The sequence below is a fragment of the Pelobates fuscus genome, chromosome 4 (genome assembly GCF_036172605.1).
Source record: "Pelobates fuscus isolate aPelFus1 chromosome 4, aPelFus1.pri, whole genome shotgun sequence".
NCBI classification, from domain to species: Eukaryota; Metazoa; Chordata; class Amphibia; order Anura; family Pelobatidae; genus Pelobates; species Pelobates fuscus.
The window spans coordinates 2,617,138-2,634,063 of NC_086320.1; the positions used below are offsets into that span (position 1 = coordinate 2,617,138).

Genomic DNA, 16,926 nt, shown 5'->3' on the forward strand with positions numbered 1-16,926 from the left:
CACGGTATTTAAACACGGTGTCCAATCACAGCACGGTATTTAAACACGGTGTCCAATCACAGCACGGTATTTAAACACGGTGTCCAATCACAGCACGGTATTTAAACATGGTGTCCAAACACAGCACAGTATTTAAACATGGTGTCCAATCACAGCACGGTATTTAAACACACCGTGTCCAATCACAGCACAGTATTTAAACACAGTGTCCAATCACAGCACGGTATTTAAACACGGTGTCCAATCACAGCACGGTATTTAAACACGGTGTCCAATCACAGCACGGTATTTAAACACGGTGTCCAATCACAGCACGGTATTTAAACACTGTGTCCAATCACAGCACGGTATTTAAACACGGTGTCCAATCACAGCACGGTATTTAAACACGGTGTCCAATCACAGCACGGTATTTAAACACGGTGTCCAATCACAGCACGGTATTTAAACACTGTGTCCAATCACAGCACGGTATTTAAACACGGTGTCCAATCACAGCATGGTATTTAAACACGGTGTCCAATCACAGCACGGTATTTAAACACGGTGTCCAATCACAGCACGGTATTTAAACACGGTGTCCAATCACAGCACGGTATTTAAACACTGTGTCCAATCACAGCACGGTATTTAAACACGGTGTCCAATCACAGCACGGTATTTAAACACGGTGTCCAATCACAGCACGGTATTTAAACACGGTGTCCAATCACAGCACGGTATTTAAACACGGTGTCCAATCACAGCACGGTATTTAAACACTGTGTCCAATCACAGCACGGTATTTAAACACGGTGTCCAATCACAGCACTGTATTTAAACACGGTGTCCAATCACAGCACGGTATTTAAACACTGTGTCCAATCACAGCACGGTATTTAAACACGGTGTCCAATCACAGCACGGTATTTAAACACGGTGTTCAATCACAGCGCGGTATTTAAACACGGTGTCCAATCACAGCACGGTATTTAAACACTGTGTCCAATCACAGCACGATATCCCACTGCGCAGTGTCCAATCACAGCACGGTATTTAAACACACCGTGTCCAATCACAGCACAGTATTTAAACACGGTGTCCAATCACAGGACAGTATTTAAACACAATTTCCAATCACAGCACGGTATTTAAACACGGTGTCCAATCACAGCACGGTATTTAAACACACAGTGTCCAATCACAGAACGGTATTTAAACACGGTGTCCAATCACAGCACGGTATTTAAACACGGTGTCCAATCACAGCACGGTATTTAAACACGGTGTCCAATCACAGAACGGTATTTAAACACGGTGTCCAATCACAGCACGGTATTTAAACAGTTTTTAAACAGTTTCCAATCACGGTATCTAACTGCGCAGCCCCAATTCACAGCAGAGTATTTCATTCCTTTCTCAAACTAGGAGCTCCTGGAAATGGTAACCATGCGTCCCCATTTGCCCTGTCCGTGTCCTGTTTGATTTATATATCAACATACAAAACTAAGCCCTGCATTTAAACTCCCACTACTCCTGGGCAGCAGCAATGACTAAAGTACACGTCAGCCCCAATACTTACAATAAAAACCAAAGAACAAAGTTACTTGTGCCCTATCCCAAATCCCTATGCATATTTAAGTAACTGGAGGCTTGACTTGGCAGGTGAGCTTACTATTTAAAGGCTATTAGAGTGATTCTAAAAACCTCCAGTTAGTTATTATTAAATGTTATTTAAATGTACATGGGTAATTGGGATTTGGGTTTTATTTCATTTCTAAATCAGCCAAGAGGTGTGCTGAATGAGGTCACTGAACCTCTGGAACGGGTGGCTGAGTTTTCTTTTTCTATCTCCTCTTCAGGACATTGTGTCTGAATGACGCCCCTCAGAGCTTAGCTTTCAGCAAAGGGGGAGCAGAACTTCTGTTAGGAGTGCGCACTAATGTGTATCGAATCAACCTCTCCAGATTGCTGCCTATGTCGTATCAACTCAAGGTACCGTTCAACACATCAACAGCGTATCTTCGTATTAATATTCTCAGCTCTGTGACTCTATGTATGTTGGCACCCCTGGACTATAGAACATGTCTGTGTGCCACTCCCTCACACTCTCTCGCTGGAGCGAAGCGTCATTCCTTGGGCTCATGGGATATACTGACTGAGGAAGCCGAGCTGTCCTACTACATAATTATCTCTGTGTCTGTGATATTGTTAAACAGGCTGTCATTGTTGGTTATAATAGTTTATTTCCCAGGACATACTTTAAAACGAGAGGAATCTCAATGTATCCATGCTGGTCAAATATTTAATAAATTATAAAAGTTATTTGTTAATATATTTACTGAATTCAAGGTGATAAAATCCCACCGCACATACTGTATGTTTGTCTTCTCTTTCAGCTCCAGGCAATGTTTCTCGAGTCGTCATCACTCCCTGTTGATCCTCCAATACCTATTCTGAGTTCTGCTCTGCTGGCCATGTCTGAGGAAGATCGGAGGCGACTAGCTCAGACACACTCCAGACTGTCCAGGTACCAAAAATCGTCTACAGTCTGTTCTCTGTTCACTTCTTTGTGATTAACCTAACCTTATTTTTTCATTTTCAGTCATGGAGTGGAGGTGCCAAGGAACCTACAGGAGAGTAAAGAGAAAAGCGAGGTACAAGATTGTGTAAAAATTGTAAAAGCGACAGGGAAGTTTGTGTTTAAATAACAATCCCACCCCCTCCCACCCCCCTGTTAGGAATATACTCGGCTTTGCACTAGAGATCAAGAGCTGCAACTTCTACTGGAAGGAAGAATGGAGCACTCCAAGAAAACAAAGATCAGCAAAAAAAACAAGAGAGATGCCATGGAAAGATATCTTCAGCTGCTGTATAGAGACATAGCCGACATAAAGGTGAGTGTGCACTCAGAGATGCTAGGAAAAGCTGTGAGAGAGCATAGTATGATACAAATCAGAGAGTAAAGATATGGCTAGAGAAGAGAGGGGGAGCCCAGGACAAGACTAGAGAGAGGGGGAGCCAGAGGACAAGACTAGAGAGAGGGGGAGCCCGAGGACAAGACTAGAGAGAGGGGGAGCCCGAGGACAAGACTAGAGAGAGGGGGAGCCCGAGGACAAGACTAGAGAGAGGGAGCCCAAGGACAAGATTAGAGAGAGGGAGCCCGAGGACAAGACTAGAGAGAGGGGGAGCCCGAGGACAAGACTAGAGAGAGGGGGAGCCCGAGGACAAGACTAGAGAGAGGGAGCCCAAGGACAAGATTAGAGAGAGGGGGAGCCCAGGACAAGACTAGAGAGAGGGGGAGCCCGAGGACAAGACTAGAGAGAGGGGGCGCCCGAGGACAAGACTAGAGAGAGGGGGAGCCGAGGGCAAGACTAGAGAGAGGGGGAGCCCAGGACAAGACTAGAGAGAGGGGGAGCCCGAGGACAAGACTAGAGAGAGGGGGAGCCCAGGACAAGCCTAGAGAGAGGGGGAGCCCAGGACAAGCCTAGAGAGAGGGGGAGCCCAGGACAAGACTAGAGAGAGGGGGAGCCTGAGGACAAGACTAGAGAGAGGGGGAGCCCGAGGACAAGACTAGAGAGAGGGGGAGCCCAGGACAAGACTAGAGAGAGGGGGAGTCCAGGACAAGACTAGAGAGAGGGGGAGCCCAGGACAAGACTAGAGAGAGGGGGAGCCCGAGGACAAGACTAGAGAGAGGGGGAGCCCAAGGACAAGACTAGAGAGAGGGGGAGATGAGGACAAGACTAGAGAGAGGGGGAGCCGAGGACAAGACTAGAGAGAGGGGGAGCCGAGGACAAGACTAGAGAGAGGGGGAGCCCGAGGACAAGACTAGAGAGAGAGGGGGCCGAGGGAAAGACTAGAGAGAGGGGGAGCCGAGGGCAAGACTATAGAGAGGGGGAGCCAAGGGCAAGACTATAGAGAGGAGGAGCCGAGGGCAAGACTATAGAGAGGGGAGCCCGAGGACAAGACTAGAGAGAGGGGGGCCCAAGGACAAGACTAGAGAGAGAGGGGCCCGAGGACAAGACTAGAGAGAGGGGGGCCCGAGGACAAGACTAGAGAGAGGGGGGCCCGAGGACATGACTAGAGGGGGGAGCCAAGAGGGGGGGAGCCGAGGATATGACTAGAGGGGGGGTACCCGAGGACATGACTAGAGGGGGGGGGGTGGACCCGAGGATATCACTGGGGGGGGACCCGAGGATATCACTGGGGGGGACCTGAGGATATGACTAGAGAGGGGTGTGGCGAAAGTAACCTCACTACTGTTTTTTGGAGGGGCCTGTTTGCCAGCCTCCTGCCCTGCGACTATGGCCCTGGGATGTATTGCCCTTTAAGGAACTGAGTTATGGACTCATATTATACTGTTACTGACCCTTTAAGAACTGTATTTGGGCATAATGGATTTTTATAATGCTGTTCCTGGCCTTTTAATTACTTTGGAGCAGTGTTGCAACTTTAAATTGGCACTTGGGATACAGCCGAAGTGCCGAAGTAGTCGAAGTGGCCGCCATTCGACAAACGAACACGTGGCGGCGGCCATCTTTGTTCATTCGAACGAGGTCAGCGGTATGTGTAGCCAAATCCATGGAACTGAAATCGGCTACACATTTCAACGAACACCGCTGGCCCTTACCTTCTCCTGCACTGAGTTTTCAGCCACAGAGACTAAGTCCCGTTCAAAGATTTGAACGGGACTTAGTAATTTTCTCAGTGTGAAATTGACTGACCGCACAGCCCAAATCTATGGAACTGTTTTGGGCAGGAAAATGTGCCTGCGGTCGGTCACAAAGGACTTCTGACTAACTTTTGAACTAATGGAAGGATTTGCATGATTTTTGAGTATGTTCATATTTCAAGTATGATGATTAATAATATGTGGTTTTTATGAAGATTGAATGTATAGTTTTAAAGTTATAAAAATGCATAAAAAAGTATAAGTTTTAGCTGGGAGATAATTGAGTAGATACAGTAAGAAACTCAATTATCTCCCAAGCAGAGGGGAGGGAATCTGTGGGTTGTAACCGTTGTCTGATTGGTTAATGTCTAATTGCCTGTGGGCGTCTCCCTTGCAGGGGAGCACTGCATAAAAGCAGAGTACCTGCCATTAAACATCAGTTCTACTTCACCCTCAATCTAGAGTCCTGTCTCTTATTGGGGGAATTGCTATATCACTACAAGGGATTGCTATGTTCTGCATGCTCCCTTGGATAATCACTTCTAAGCTCTTTTAAGAGCTTGTTCCTGCTTCACTCTCTTGGAGGAGAGGTTCACCCACTGGAACCTGGAGCCTTGTCGTAGGTCCAGGGTGGGTAGGAGACGGCGAGACCCCAACCAAGCTCCAAGACAGGAACAAGCTCTTAAAATAGCTTAGAAGTGATTATCCAAGGGAGTATGCAGAGCATGGCAATCCCTTGTAGTGATATAGCAATACCCGCAATAAGAGACAGGACTCTAGATTGAGGGTGAAGTAGAACTGATGTTTAATGGCAGGTACTCTGCTTTTATGCAGTGCTCCCCTGCAAGGGAGACACCCACAACCAATTAGACGTTAACCAATCAAACAATGGTTACAACCCACAGATTCCCTCCCCTCTGCTTGGGAGATAATTGAGTTTCTTACTGTATCTTCTCAATTATCTCCAAGCTAAAAAATCATACATTTTTATGCATTTTTATATCTTTAAAACTATACATTCAATCTTCAAAATTACATATTTGAACTCAGCACACTTTACTTACAAACATATCCAAAATTCAACCAATTCCATCCAGGGGTTTAAGAGTTAGCTGGAAGTCCTTTGTGACCGACCGCAAGCACATTTTCATTCCCAAAACAGTTCCATAGATTTGGGCTGTGCGGTCGGTCAATTTCACACTGAAAAAATGACCAAGTCCCATTCGAACGGGACTTAGTCTCTGTGGCTGAAAACTCGGTGTAGGAGAAGGTAAGGGCCAGCGGTGTTCGTTGAAATGTGTAGCCGATTTGAGTTCCATGAATTTGGCTACACATACCACTGACCTCGTTCGAATGAGCCCCTCCAAAAACCAGTATGACTGACTAGAGGGGGGGGGGGGGGCGAGGATATGACTAGAGGGGGGGGGAGCCGAGGATATGACTAGAGAGGGGGGGAGCCGAGGATATGACTAGTGGGGGGGGTCCTGAGGATATGACTAGAGGGGGTAATGAGAGAGGGAGCCCAGGGCAAAACTCTGTGGGGGGGGGGGATGGAATGGCTGGAGAGGACCATAGGTCTAGAATAGTCATGGAGATGAGCATACGAGTTGATAGAAGAATGAGAAGTGTGGATACAGCTAGATGACAGAAGGAATTCTCAGGATACAGAGAGTAGATATAGCTGTAATACCTGTTATATCGTTCTCTATTACTTCCTGTTTCTGGATCTTAGAAACAAGTAGGCTTCTGCTCTCAGTCTTGCACAGCTAGCACAGTTCTGTTATTCTCTTCTTTCCTAGAAAGCTGAAGTTGGTTCCTGTGACCCAGATGACCTTCGTATGCCACCAATCCAAAAACCCAAAGAGTCCCCATTTATCCCTTTATCAGGAAATAAAGGCTTCTATTCAGACTCTGCTCTCGGCCCATCCATTCAAACCTCGCCTCGAAATCTGCCGGTGAGTGCCTGGGGGGTGAATATATGAATGTCAAAGAAATAATAGGGGAAGAAGATATAGGAGCTTACAGGAGGTACTGTATGAGGGCTGAGGAATTGTGCTGAAACCAAAAATGTTTCAAGGAGTGAGACGTTTATAGAAAATGTTATCATGAAAAGAAAGAGAAGTCCTGCGCTCACTGCCATCACTGGGCGGCAGCAATGACTACAGTACACCTCAGCCTCTCATCCTCTCATGGCCATTGGAGTAACTAAAAGACCTCCATTTGTCTAAATATACATAGGGATTAAGGAGAGAGCGCAGGTAACTTGTTTTTCTTTGGTTTTTACTATATTGGGGCTGATGTGTACTGTAGTCATTGCAGCCGCCCAGTGATGGGAGTGAGCGCAGGACTTATCTTTCTGCATTTGTATCCATTTTATGTATCACTCAGCCTTGTTACAATGCAGCCGCCCATCCCATGTGTTCCCTATTAAGGGTTATTAATATATAGGGGTGTATATAAAAAAAATACCCCTTTCTGTCTCGTTAGAGATTTTTGCCAGAGGCCCATGAAAAGAAAGGTTAATGATTTTAATTGAATATTACTTCCAGGTCTCCTTCCAAGCTTTTAGGTCACTTCCAAATTCTGCTGTGCTCCAAATGCTTCTTCCCATGGAACTTCTGGAAAAGAAACAGAAGGTGGAGAGCAGACTGTGGAGGAGATTGGAATTATTTCAAGGTGATGTCACATCTGTAAGTAATGCACAACTCTGCACACTGTTACACACCTTTACTGCAACAATTGTAACTGCATAAAACCCCCTCCCCCAATGCAAAACTTCCTCCTCCTCTCCCCTTACTAGACTCAGCCGCATCCTCCTCTCCCCTTACTACACTCAGCCCCGTCCTCCTCTCCCCTTACTACACTCAGCCCCGTCCTCCTCTCCCCTTACTACACTCAGTCCCGTCCTCCTCTCCCCTTACCACACTCAGCCCCATCCTCCTCTCCCCTTACCACACTCAGCCCCGTCCTCCTCTCCCCTTACTACACTTAGCCTCATCCTCTTCTCCCCTTACTACACTCAGCCCAGTCCTCCTCTCCCCTTACTACACGCAGCCCAGTCCTCCTCTCCCCTTACTACACTCAGCCGCATCCTCCTCTCCCCTTACTACACTTAGCCTCATCCTTCTCTCCCCTTACTACACTTAGCCTCATCCTCTTCTCCCCTTACTACACTCAGCCCAGTCCTCTTCTCCCCTTACTACACTCAGCCGCATCCTCCTCTCCCCTTACTACACTCAGCCTCATCCTCTTCTCCCCTTACTACACTTAGCCTCATCCTCTTCTCCCCTTACTACACTCAGCCCAGTCCTCCTCTCCCCTTACTACACTCAGCCCAGTCCTCCTCTCCCCTTACTACACTCAGCCGCATCCTCCTCTCCCCTTACTACACTTAGCCTCATCCTCTTCTCCCCTTACTACACTCAGCCCAGTCCTCTTCTCCCCTTACTACACTCAGCCCAGTCCTCTTCTCCCCTTACTACACTCAGCCGCATCCTCCTCTCCCCTTACTACACTCAGCCCAGTCCTCCTCTCCCCTTACTACACTTAGCCTCATCCTTCTCTCCCTTTACTACACTTAGCCTCATCCTTCTCTCCCTTTACTACACTCAGCCCAGTGCTCTTCTCCCCTTACTACACTCAGCCGCATCCTTCTCTCCCTTTACTACACTCAGCCCAGTCCTCTTCTCCCCTTACTACACTCATGTTCATCCTCCTCTCCCCCTACTAAACTCCGCCTCATCCTCCTCTCCCCTACTAAACTCAGCCTCATCCTCCTCTCCCCCTACTATACACAGCCTCATCCTCCTCTCCCCCTACTAAACTCCGCCTCATCCTCCTCTCCCCCTACTAAACTCCGCCTCATCCTCCTCTCCACCTACTAAACACAGCCTCATCCAACTCTCCCCTACTATACACAGCCTCATCCTCCTCTCCCCCTACTATACACAGCCTCATCCTCCTCTCCCCCTACTAAACTCCGCCTCATCCTCCTCTCCCCCTACTAAACTCCGCCTCATCCTCCTCTCCCCCTACTAAACTCAGCCTCATCCTCCTCTCCCCCTACTAAACTCCGCCTCATCCTCCTCTCCCCCTACTAAACTCCGCCTCATCCTCCTCTCCCCCTACTAAACTCAGCCTCATCCTCCTCTCCCCCTACTAAACTCCGCCTCATCCTCCTCTTCCCCTACTAAACTCCGCCTCATCCTCCTCTCCCCCTACTAAACTCTGCCTCATCCTCCTCTCCCCCTACTAAACTCCGCCTCATCCTCCTCTCCCCCTACTATACACAGCCTCATCCTCCTCTCCCCCTACTAAACTCCGCCTCATCCTCCTCTCCCCCTACTAAACTCAGCCTCATCCTCCTCTCCCCCTACTAAACTCCGCCTCATCCTCCTCTCCCCCTACTAAACTCCGCCTCATCCTCCTCTCCCCCTACTAAACTCCGCCTCATCCTCCTCTCCCCTACTAAACTCCACCTCATCCTCCTCTCCCCTACTAAACTCCACCTCATCCTCCTCTCCCCTACTAAACTCCGCCTCATCCTCCTCTCCCCCTACTATACACAGCCTCATCCTCCTCTCCCCATACTAAACTCCGCCTCATCCTCCTCTCCCCCTACTAAACTCCGCCTCATCCTCCTCTCCCCTACTAAACTCAGCCTCATCCTCCCCTCCCCCTACTATACACAACCTCATCCTCCTCTCCCCCTACTATACACAGCCTCATCCTCCTCTCCCCCTACTATACACAGCCTCATCCTCCTCTCCCCTACTAAACTCCGCCTCATCCTCCTCTCCCCCTACTAAACTCAGCCTCATCCTCCTCTCCCCCTACTATACACAGCCTCATCCTCCTCTCCCCCTACTAAACTCCGCCTCATCCTCCTCTCCCCCTACTAAACTCCGCTTCATCCTCCTCGCCCCCTACTATACACAGCCTCATCCTCCTCTCCCCCTACTAAAGTCCGCCTCATCCTCCTCTCCCCCTACTAAACTCCGCCTCATCCTCCTCTCCCCCTACTAAACTCCGCCTCCTCCTCCTCTCCCCTACTATACACAGCCTCATCCTCCTCTCCCCCTACTAAACTCCGCCTCATCCTCCTCTCCCCTACTATACACAGCCTCATCCTCCTCTCCCCCTACTAAACTCAGCCTCATCCTCCTCTCCCCCTACTAAACTCCGCCTCATCCTCCTCTCCCCCTACTAAACTCCGCCTCATCCTCCTCTCCCCCTACTAAACTCAGCCTCATCCTCCTCTCCCCCTACTATACACAGCCTCATCCTCCTCTCCCCCTACTATACACAGCCTCATCCTCCTCTCCCCCTACTAAACTCAGCCTCATCCTCCTCTCCCCCTACTAAACTCCGCCTCATCCTCCTTTCCCCCTACTAAACTCAGCCTCATCCTCCTCTCCCCCTACTAAACTCAGCCTCATCCTCCTCTCCCCCTACTAAACTCCGCCTCATCCTCCTTTCCCCCTACTAAACTCAGCCTCATCCTCCTCTCCCCCTACTAAACTCAGCCTCATCCTCCTCTCCCCCTACTAAACTCAGCCTCATCCTCCTCTCCCCCTACTAAACTCCGCCTCATCCTCCTCTCCCCCTACTAAACTCCGCCTCATCCTCCTCTCCCCCTACTAAACTCAGCCTCATCCTCCTCTCCCCCTACTAAACTCCGCCTCATCCTCCTCTCCCCCTACTAAACTCCGCCTCATCCTCCTCTCCCCCTACTAAACTCAGCCTCATCCTCCTCTCCCCCTACTAAACTCAGCCTCATCCTCCTCTCCCCCTACTAAACTCCGCCTCATCCTCCTCTCCCCCTACTAAACTCAGCCTCATCCTCCTCTCCCCCTACTAAACTCCGCCTCATCCTCCTCTCCCCTACTATACACAGCCTCATCCTCCCACAGTGCACAGCTTCATCCTTATTTCCACCCTGTACTCAAAACGGTCTCTTAATGAGGCTAGTGCCATCTTTTATTGAGCCGCATATTGCCATCTGCTGAGTCTGGTACTGTCTGTTAATGACTGATCCTGCATGTTAATGACTGAGAGCTAGACTGTCTGTTAATGACTGATCCTGCATGTTAATGACTGAGAGCTAGACTGTCTGTTAATGACTGATCCTGCATGTTAATGACTGAGAGCTAGACTGTCTGTGAATGACTGAGAGCTAGACTGTCTGTTAATGACTGAGAACTAGACTGTCTGTTAATGACTGAGAGCTAGACTGTCTGTTAATGACTGAGAACTAGACTGTCTGTTAATGACTGAGAGCTAGACTGTCTGTTAATGACTGAGAACTATAATGTCTGTTAATGACTGAGAGCTAGACTGTCTGTGAATGACTGAGAGCTAGACTGTCTGTTAATGACTGAGAGCTAGACTGTCTGTTAATTACTGATCCTGCATGTTAATGACTGAGAGCTAGACTGTCTGTGAATGACTGAGAGCTAGACTGTCTGTTAATGACTGAGAGCTAGACTGTCTGTTAATGACTGAGAACTAGACTGTCTGTTAATGACTGAGAACTAGACTGTCTGTTGATGACTGAGAACTAGACTGTCTGTTAATGACTGAGAACTAGACTGTCCGTTAATGACTGAGAACTAGACTGTCTGTTAATGACTGAGAGCTAGACTGTCTGTTAATGACTGAGAGCTAGACTGTCTGTTAATGACTGATCCTGCATGTTAATGACTGAGATCTAGACTGTATGTTAATGACTGAGAGCTAGACTGTCTGTTAATGACTGAGAGCTAGACTGTCTGTTAGTGACTGATCCTGCATGTTAATGACTGAGAACTAGACTGTCTGTGAATGACTGAGAGCTAGACTGTCTGTTAATGACTGAGAACTAGACTGTCTGTTAATGACTGAGAGCTAGACTGTCTGTTAATGACTGAGAACTAGACTGTCTGTTAATGACTGAGAGCTAGACTGTCTGTTAATGACTGAGAACTATAATGTCTGTTAATGACTGAGAGCTAGACTGTCTGTGAATGACTGAGAGCTAGACTGTCTGTTAATGACTGAGAGCTAGACTGTCTGTTAATGACTGAGAACTAGACTGTCTGTTAATGACTGAGAACTAGACTGTCTGTTGATGACTGAGAACTAGACTGTCTGTTAATGACTGAGAACTAGACTGTCCGTTAATGACTGAGAACTAGACTGTCTGTTAATGACTGAGAGCTAGACTGTCTGTTAATGACTGAGAGCTAGACTGTCTGTTAATGACTGATCCTGCATGTTAATGACTGAGATCTAGACTGTATGTTAATGACTTAGAGCTAGACTGTCTGTTAATGACTGAGAGCTAGACTGTCTGTTAATGACTGAGAGCAAGACTGTCTGTTAATGACTGAGAACTAGACTGTCTGTTAATGACTGATCCTGCATGTTAATGAATGAGAGCTAGACTGTCTGTTACTGATCCTGCATGTTAATGACTGAGAGCTAGACTGTCTGTTAATGACTGAGAACTAGACTGTCTTTTAATGATTGATCCTGCATGTTAATGACTGAGAGCAAGACTGTCTGTGAATGACTGAGAGCTAGACTGTTTGTTAATGACTGAGAGCTAGACTGTCTGTTAATGACTGAGAGCTAGACTGTCTGTTAATGACTGAGAGCTAGACTGTCTGTTAATGACTGAGAGCTAGACTGTCTGTTAATGACTGAGAACTAGACTGTCTGTTAATGACTGAGAGCTAGACTGTCTGTTAATGCCTGATCCTGCATGTTAATGACTGAGAGCTAGAATGTCTGTGAATGACTGAGAGCTAGTCTGTCTGTTAATGACTGAGAGCTAGACTGTCTGTTAATGACTGAGCGCTAGACTGTCTGTTAGTGACTGATCCTGCATGTTAATGACTGAGAGCTAGACTGTCTGTTAATGACTGAGAGCTAGACTGTCTGTTAATGACTGAGAGCAAGACTGTCTTTTAATGACTGAGAGCAAGACTGTCTGTTAATGACTGAGAACTAGACTGTCTGTTAATGACTGATCCTGCATGTTAATGAATGAGAGCTAGACTGTCTGTTAATGACTGAGAGCTAGACTGTCTGTTAATGACTGAGAGCTAGACTGTCTTTTAATGACTGAGAGCTAGACTGTCTGTTACTGATCCTGCATGTTAATGACTGAGAGCTAGACTGTCTGTTAATGACTGAGAACTAGACTGTCTTTTAATGACTGATCCTGCATGTTAATGACTGAGAGCAAGACTGTCTGTGAATGACTGAGAGCTAGACTGTTTGTTAATGACTGAGAGCTAGACTGTCTGTTAATGACTGAGAGCTAGACTGTCTGTTAATGACTGAGAGCTAGACTGTCTGTTAATGACTGAGAGCTAGACTGTCTGTTAATGACTGAGAACTAGACTGTCTGTTAATGACTGAGAGCTAGACTGTCTGTTAATGCCTGATCCTGCATGTTAATGACTGAGAGCTAGACTGTCTGTGAATGACTGAGAGCTAGTCTGTCTGTTAATGACTGAGAGCTAGACTGTCTGTTAATGACTGAGCGCTAGACTGTCTGTTAGTGACTGATCCTGCATGTTAATGACTGAGAGCTAGACTGTCTGTTAATGACTGAGAGCTAGACTGTCTGTTAATGACTGAGAGCTAGACTGTCTGTGAATGACTGAGAGCTAGACTGTCTGTGAATGACTGAGAGCTAGACTGTCTGTGAATGACTGAGAGCTAGACTGTCTGTGAATGACTGAGAGCTAGACTGTCTGTTAATGACTGAGAGCTAGACTTTCTGTTAATTACTGATCCTGCATGTTAATGACTGAGAGCTAGACTGTCTGTTAATGACTGATCCTGCATGTTAATGACTGAGAGCTAGACTGTCTGTTAATGACTGAGAGCTAGACTGTCTGTTAATGACTGAGAGCTAGACTGTCTGTTAATGACTGAGAGCAAGACTGTCTGTTAATGACTGAGAGCAAGACTGTCTGTTAATGACTGAGAACTAGACTGTCTGTTGATGACTGAGAACTAGACTCTGTTAATGACTGAGAACTAGACTGTCTGTTAATGACTGAGAACTAGACTGTCTGTTAATGACTGAGAGCTAGACTGTCTGTTAATGACTGATCCTGCATGTTAATGACTGAGAGCTAGACTGTCTGTTAATGACTGAGAGCTAGACTGTCTGTTAATGACTGAGAGCTAGACTGTCTGTGAATGACTGAGAGCTAGACTGTCTGTTAATGACTGAGAGCTAGACTCTGTTAATGACTGAGAGCTAGACTGTCTGTTAATGACTGAGAGCTAGACTGTCTGTGAATGACTGAGAGCTAGACTGTCTGTGAATGACTGAGAGCTAGACTGTCTGTAAATGACTGATCCTGCATGTTAATGACTGAGAGCTAGACTGCCTGTTAATGACTGATCCTGCATGTTAATGACTGAGAGCTAGACTGTCTGTTAATGACTGATCCTGCATGTTAATGACTGAGAGCTAGACTGTCTGTTAATGACTGAGAGCTAGACTGTCTGTTAATGACTGAGAGCTAGACTGTCTGTTAATGACTGAGAGCTAGACTGTCTGTTAATGACTGAGAGCTAGACTGTCTGTTAATGACTGATCCTGCATGTTAATGACTGAGAACTAGACTGTCTGTGAATGACTGAGAGCTAGACTGTCTGTTAATGACTGAGAGCTAGACTCTGTTAATGACTGAGAGCTAGACTGTCTGTTAATGACTTGGAGCTAGACTGTCTGTGAATGACTGAGAGCTAGACTGTCTGTTAATGACTGAGATCTAGACTGTCTGTTAATGACTGAGAGCTAGACTGTCTGTTACTGATCCTGCATGTTAATGACTGAGAGCTAGACTGTCTGTTAATGACTGATCCTGCATGTTAATGACTGAGAGCTAGACTGTCTGTTAATGACTGATCCTGCATGTTAATGACTGAGAGCTAGACTGTCTGTAAATGACTGAGAACTAGACTGTCTGTGAATGACTGAGAGCTAGACTGTCTGTTAATTACTGATCCTGCATGTTAATGACTGAGAGCTAGACTGCCTGTTAATGACTGATCCTGCATGTTAATGACTGAGAGCTAGACTGTCTGTTAATGACTGATCCTGCATGTTAATGACTGAGAGCTAGACTGTCTGTTAATGACTGAGAGCTAGACTGTCTGTTAATGACTGAGAGCTAGACTGTCTGTTAATGACTGAGAGCTAGACTGTCTGTTAATGACTGAGAGCTAGACTGTCTGTTAATGACTGAGAGCTAGACTGTCTATTAATGACTGAGAGCTAGACTGTCTGTTAATGACTGAGAGCAAGACTGTCTGTTAATGACTGGGAACTAGACTGTCTGTTGATGACTGAGAACTAGACTGTCTGTTAATGACTGAGAACTAGACTGTCCGTTAATGACTGAGAACTAGACTGTCTGTTAATGACTGAGAGCTAGACTGTCTGTTAATGACTGAGAGCTAGACTGTCTGTTAATGACTGATCCTGCATGTTAATGACTGAGATCTAGACTGTATGTTAATGACTGAGAGCTAGACTGTCTGTTAATGACTGAGAGCTAGACTGTCTGTTAGTGACTGATCCTGCATGTTAATGACTGAGAACTAGACTGTCTGTTAATGACTGAGAGCTAGACTGTCTGTTAATGACTGAGAGCAAGACTGTCTGTTAATGACTGAGAGCAAGACTGTCTGTTAATGACTGAGAACTAGACTGTCTGTTAATGACTGATCCTGCATGTTAATGAATGAGAGCTAGACTGTCTGTTAATGACTGAGAGCTAGACTGTCTGTTAATGACTGAGAGCTAGACTGTCTGTTAATGACTGAGAGCTAGACTGTCTGTTACTGATCCTGCATGTTAATGACTGAGAGCTAGACTGTCTGTTAATGACTGAGAACTAGACTGTCTTTTAATGACTGATCCTGCATGTTAATGACTGAGAGCAAGACTGTCTGTGAATGACTGAGAGCTAGACTGTTTGTTAATGACTGAGAGCTAGACTGTCTGTTAATGACTGAGAGCTAGACTGTCTGTTAATGACTGAGAGCTAGACTGTCTGTTAATGACTGAGAACTAGACTGTCTGTTAATGACTGAGAGCTAGACTGTCTGTTAATGCCTGATCCTGCATGTTAATGACTGAGAGCTAGACTGTCTGTGAATGACTGAGAGCTAGTCTGTCTGTTAATGACTGAGAGCTAGACTGTCTGTTAATGACTGAGCGCTAGACTGTCTGTTAGTGACTGATCCTGCATGTTAATGACTGAGAGCTAGACTGTCTGTTAATGACTGAGAGCTAGACTGTCTGTTAATGACTGAGAGCAAGACTGTCTGTTAATGACTGAGAGCAAGACTGTCTGTTAATGACTGAGAACTAGACTGTCTGTTAATGACTGATCCTGCATGTTAATGAATGAGAGCTAGACTGTCTGTTAATGACTGAGAGCTAGACTGTCTGTTAATGACTGAGAGCTAGACTGTCTGTTAATGACTGAGAGCTAGACTGTCTGTTACTGATCCTGCATGTTAATGACTGAGAGCTAGACTGTCTGTTAATGACTGAGAACTAGACTGTCTTTTAATGACTGATCCTGCATGTTAATGACTGAGAGCAAGACTGTCTGTGAATGACTGAGAGCTAGACTGTCTGTTAATGACTGAGAGCTAGACTGTCTGTTAATGACTGAGAGCTAGACTGTCTGTTAATGACTGAGAGCTAGACTGTCTGTTAATGACTGAGAACTAGACTGTCTGTTAATGACTGAGAGCTAGACTGTCTGTTAATGCCTGATCCTGCATGTTAATGACTGAGAGCTAGACTGTCTGTGAATGACTGAGAGCTAGTCTGTCTGTTAATGACTGAGAGCCAGACTGTCTGTTAATGACTGAGCGCTAGACTGTCTGTTAGTGACTGATCCTGCATGTTAATGACTGAGAGCTAGACTGTCTGTTAATGACTGAGAGCTAGACTGTCTGTTAATGACTGAGAGCTAGACTGTCTGTGAATGACTGAGAGCTAGACTGTCTGTGAATGACTGAGAGCTAGACTGTCTGTGAATGACTGAGAGCTAGACTGTCTGTGAATGACTGAGAGCTAGACTGTCTGTTAATGACTGAGAGCTAGACTTTCTGTTAATTACTGATCCTGCATGTTAATGACTGAGAGCTAGACTGTCTGTTAATGACTGATCCTGCATGTTAATGACTGAGAGCTAGACTGTCTGTTGATGACTGAGAACTAGACTCTGTTAATGACTGAGAACTAG

The 16,926-nt window shown here is 46.3% G+C and overlaps 1 protein-coding gene across 1 annotated transcript in view; it reads left to right on the forward strand.

Moving 5' to 3' along the window:
• WDR97 (WD repeat domain 97) overlaps positions 1-16,926 on the forward strand; it is a 301,022-nt gene that overhangs the window by 169,007 nt on the left and 115,089 nt on the right. The window contains exons 9-14 of the mRNA XM_063450904.1: positions 1,842-1,974; positions 2,379-2,509; positions 2,585-2,636; positions 2,721-2,876; positions 6,451-6,606; positions 7,201-7,341. Coding sequence (XP_063306974.1) covers positions 1,842-1,974; positions 2,379-2,509; positions 2,585-2,636; positions 2,721-2,876; positions 6,451-6,606; positions 7,201-7,341 — 769 coding nt within the window. The remainder of the gene's footprint in view (positions 1-1,841; positions 1,975-2,378; positions 2,510-2,584; positions 2,637-2,720; positions 2,877-6,450; positions 6,607-7,200; positions 7,342-16,926) is intronic.